Source organism: Saccostrea cucullata, unplaced genomic scaffold (genome assembly GCF_032062105.1).
Source record: "Saccostrea cucullata isolate Sc308-1 unplaced genomic scaffold, CSIRO_AGI_Scuc_v1 ctg1102, whole genome shotgun sequence".
Taxonomy (NCBI): Eukaryota; Metazoa; Mollusca; class Bivalvia; order Ostreida; family Ostreidae; genus Saccostrea; species Saccostrea cuccullata.
In genome coordinates this window covers 86,491-90,864 of record NW_026929005.1, presented here as the reverse complement: position 1 = coordinate 90,864, position 4,374 = coordinate 86,491, and the positions used below count along the sequence as shown (strand labels likewise).

The window sequence follows — 4,374 nt, the reverse complement described above, 5'->3', positions numbered from 1 at the left end:
GGTGTGTAGTGTCCTTGAACCATTCTTCAAGGGCAAATGTTAAAGTCATAGCAGATTATTTTAAAAGTTTGTGTCAGGGGCTTATCTTCTCCCCCTTGGTCATAGCAGAATTATATGAAAAATCATTGTCCGGAGCATATCTTTTCTCTCCTTGGTCAATGTTGCTCAAACTTCACTCAAAATAATGCCACTGGTCAATAAATGTGCAGTGACCCTGAATAGAGTTTCTAGTTCAAGGGTCAGGGTAAAAAATATCACCTCTATTTAAAATCTTTGTTTGGTTCAATTTTTTTTCTCTTAAGTCCTGCCAGCCTAAAATTTTACCATTTGTCTAAGGGAACTGAACATTTGTGATTTTCCTTCCATATTTTGATAGTGGATATTCAACAATTTTCTTTGAGAATATGCGACATTAATGATTTTTATTTTAAAAATCCTTTCCAACTTCTTTACATTTTCATGTTCATTTTTGAAAGTTCGACCCTTTGAGTAAATGGTATCTAGTTCTATGCTGTCTCATAGTGTTTCTTTTTTTATAAGCTATGTGTCAAAATACAATAAATGAAAACCAGTTTGATTAATTGATTGTATATTGTTTAACGTCCCTCTTGAGAATTTTTCACTCATATGGAGACCTGTGCCGGTGAAGGGCTTCAAATGTAGACCTATAGTCGGCACTTATGGCCATTGAGCAGTGAGGGTTCTTTATCGTGCCAGGGCCTACCGTGACACGCGACCTACGTTTTTTTTAAAAGGTCATTTCCGAAAGACCCGTGAGTTTCACTTCTAGTTTGAAACTCTGAGTACAATTTCTATAAGCACATGTTTCAAACCGCGAAAAAAATGTTTTGTTGCTTCTTAATCACTTCTTATGACCCACGCCAAAGCTCTATTCGTAAGTGACTATGTCATCACGTGCATAAGTATTAAACTCATTATCTGCAATGATGGGTTGTATTATCATAGACCCAGCACTTTTTAATACAAATAAATGAAAGAAATGATATTCTTAATTATCAGTAAAAGCATGGGTTTGGGTCAAGGGTCAAAGACAAGTAAAGGTGTGTTAAGATTGGCTCCACAAAAAAAAAAAGAGTGAAAAATGCTACAAAAAAATTTCGATGTTGGCTAAAAGTTATGTGATATGGTTGTGTAGTGTGTAAATATTCATAGAAGTGTAAATCCGCAAGATTTGGCGAGTCTTGAAGTTTATTTTTGCTTATTTATTCAGTGACTATAGGGTTATCTGTCAACACTATATGAATACTGCTCATGGCGTCTTACTGTGTCGTATACTGAACTCGGTACATAGTGTTTTACCTTTTGTGATTTTCGTATAAGGCGTTCACTGCTATAAGTCTGAAATCATAACAGATACTACATCAGTAACTACATCAGTAACAGATACTGCAAACTTACTTTCGCAAAGTCATTCAGTTATATATGGAGGAATGGAGGGAATCCATGAACAGCTAAGTGAAATTTCTCTTAGTACTTTACATACCATCTTTCTAAAAATAGATGCGAGACTAACAAACATTGAAACAAACAGCTCTACTTTGGAAAAGAGAATGTGTGACATTGAGAATAAAATGAGTACGTTTAATAGATTAGCAGAAGCAGTTGTTTCACTTGAAAATAAAATTCAAAAATTTGAATGTGAAATAAAAACCATTAAAGAGACGGTGACAGAGGCGGAGATGAGTGCCAAATCTATTAGTGATATGTTTGACAGTGTGAAACACACTGCCGAGAAAGAATTAAAACAGCTACAAGATGATTCAAGGAAAAGGGACGAGGAACTCAACTCAAGTGTTCACACTTTAAAAGAGAAAAATGTTGAATTACAGGAGTCTATCACTGATCTCCGTATCAGATCAATGAGAGATAACCTAGTTTTTTGTGGTGTTCCTAAGAAAAGAAACGAAAACTGTGAGGTGATGCTGCGTAATTTCATGAAAGATAAGATGAAAATCTACGATTTCATACGATTCGAGAGAGTGCACAGAATGGGAAAATTTGAGGAGTTCAACACAATACCCCGAAACATAATGGCGAAATTCTCCTTCTTCCAAGACAGAGAGTACGTTAGATCACAAGCCCCTCGGAAATTAAAGGGAACTCACGTTTGGGTCAACGAACAGTACCCCCCGGAGGTTGAAGAGCGGCGTAAAAAACTGCACCCTGTAATCCGTCAGGCCAGAAAAGAACACAGTCGTGTTAAACTCGTAAAAGACACTTTGTATGTTGATGGCGAACTGTACGTGCCCGAAGATCAGGAATCCGCTCCACGCATGGAAGTGACACGCTCGCTCGATCAGGCAGCAGGAGGGCATTCGGCCAACCCCGCAAACACACCGTGGACTCATCGCGGAACATACCACAGGTGCTAACCGTGCAAACAGTGACAGTGATACAGACACTAGATCACCGGTACACAAAATATTCCGTTATAATGGTCTAGATTCTTCTATATACTAGGACAACGCCGGAGGCCAGACAGAAAATAATGAAATAAAACTGTTATCATTAAATGTTTGTGGTGTAAATAGAAGACTTCAGTATACGGAATTTAATGATCTTATTTCTTCATATGATATAATTGGTTTGACTGGAACTTAAACAGACGACACTGATAATTGGCAAATACGTGGATTTTCTACCTTTTTAAAAAAGCAGATGTAAATTATCTAGTGTAAAATCAGTAGGCATTGCTTTATAAATAAAAGTAGATGGAATAGTACTCAAACATGTCAAAGAAATGAAAGAGTTTGTAGCTTATGCAGTAGTAACCAGACAGGAGATGAGTATCATTATATTTTAGAATGCAGTGCTCTTAACCAACTAAGAAAAGTTTATTTGAACTAAAAAATTTGTTCTAACCCAAATATCATCAAGTTTTGTGAAATCATGTGCTAAAATGATGTTGATTCTTTGAAACAATTAAGTACATTTATTTCTAAAATTAATAATATTGTCTGTTCTCCTTAATTATCACTTTCTACTTGACCCACTGTATTATATGTATAATAATTATATGTTTTGTATGTTTTTGTACCTCATGTTCCATTTACATGGTTTTGAGAGAATAAATTGAATTGAAATTGAATTGTGTTTATCATTTAGCATAAATTATAAAATCTAAATGAATTAAAGAGTTATACAACTTCTTATTGTCATTATTATTTACACAAATGATACGATAAAAATACAGTTTTTTTATTTACAGCTATAGCTACAGTGTTTACCTCAACAATTCTTTATCTTCTGTAGACCACATCTAAGACTATGTCTTTTTCCTTGTCTGTACACTGATGGATTCCCTCACAAAATGAACACCATCAATTCAATTGTCAAATAATGGTTACAAGTACGAATTTTGCATAAATTAATGGCTTCTTTTTGTGATAGAATTTCAAAATATCTTTTTTTCATATTTGATTTCGTCTTTGTTTATTCTACAATTTAGGGTCTTTGATAAATTTTGAACATCTGAAATCCATTTTTGTTGAAAGTGATCTATTAAGGACGCGATTGCGAGGCGTCACGTGATCGAGTGATCTGATGATTAAAAAAAAGAATGTTTGCTGTAACCATTTCCAGAATTTTCAACATCAACATAATCGCTTTCATCTTGAACACGTTTAGATGCCACTAATAGAGTTTCTCTTTTTTAAACTTGTACGCCCCTTCTTTCAAAGTGAAGACATCTCATATTTGAAATTTTAAAACACTCATCTCAAGATAATTTATTGATTTTGTTTCACATCTGCTACCGCTTCTCAAATATCTACCATCCCAATCGGGGTCACGGGGCATTTTGGCCAAGTAGGCTAAAATTCTAAGTTCTAAAATTAGTTCCAGGGCCACATACCATCATTTTTGATACTGTCTTACGTGGAATTCAAATAATTTTTGTATAAAGAATGAGTGCACTTAAGTACGTCATTTGGAACCTTTTCGGCTACCCATTTTAAGCTTAACATTACAATATATCGCTAAATTAATCTATGATTAATGTGCAAGCATATGCTTTTGATATTTATTTCTAGAATTTTATGTTAAACATATTTCTATAATTACAGAAAATGTAATTGAAAAGAACATGTAAAAGCCTTAAATTCCGGAAATTTGAATGGGACCACTTTCGAATCTAAGGTATCCGCATTTAAACCGCATGGTTGTGGAATGTAAACATTAGCACATATGATTTTTTCGCATTGCGAATTGAAATGGAGAAGAGAGAGAGAGAGAGATCGTGTTGATTTCATGGTGCACAATTATTAAATGATTCTAATGTTAAGGGATGGGGTAAATGTCTCGCGGTGCAGACCATAATACAGAGGCGACATAAGCCTATACTTGTACTTACTA

General features: G+C 34.7%; 1 protein-coding gene across 1 annotated transcript; it reads left to right on the top strand.

The window, feature by feature from the left end:
* The first annotated feature begins 1,451 nt into the window (after positions 1-1,451).
* On the top strand, positions 1,452-2,393 carry LOC134279557 (uncharacterized). Its single transcript, XM_062761964.1, has one exon. The coding sequence runs from the start codon at positions 1,452-1,454 to the stop codon at positions 2,391-2,393; it is 942 nt and encodes a 313-aa protein (XP_062617948.1).
* Positions 2,394-4,374: the final 1,981 nt, after the last annotated feature.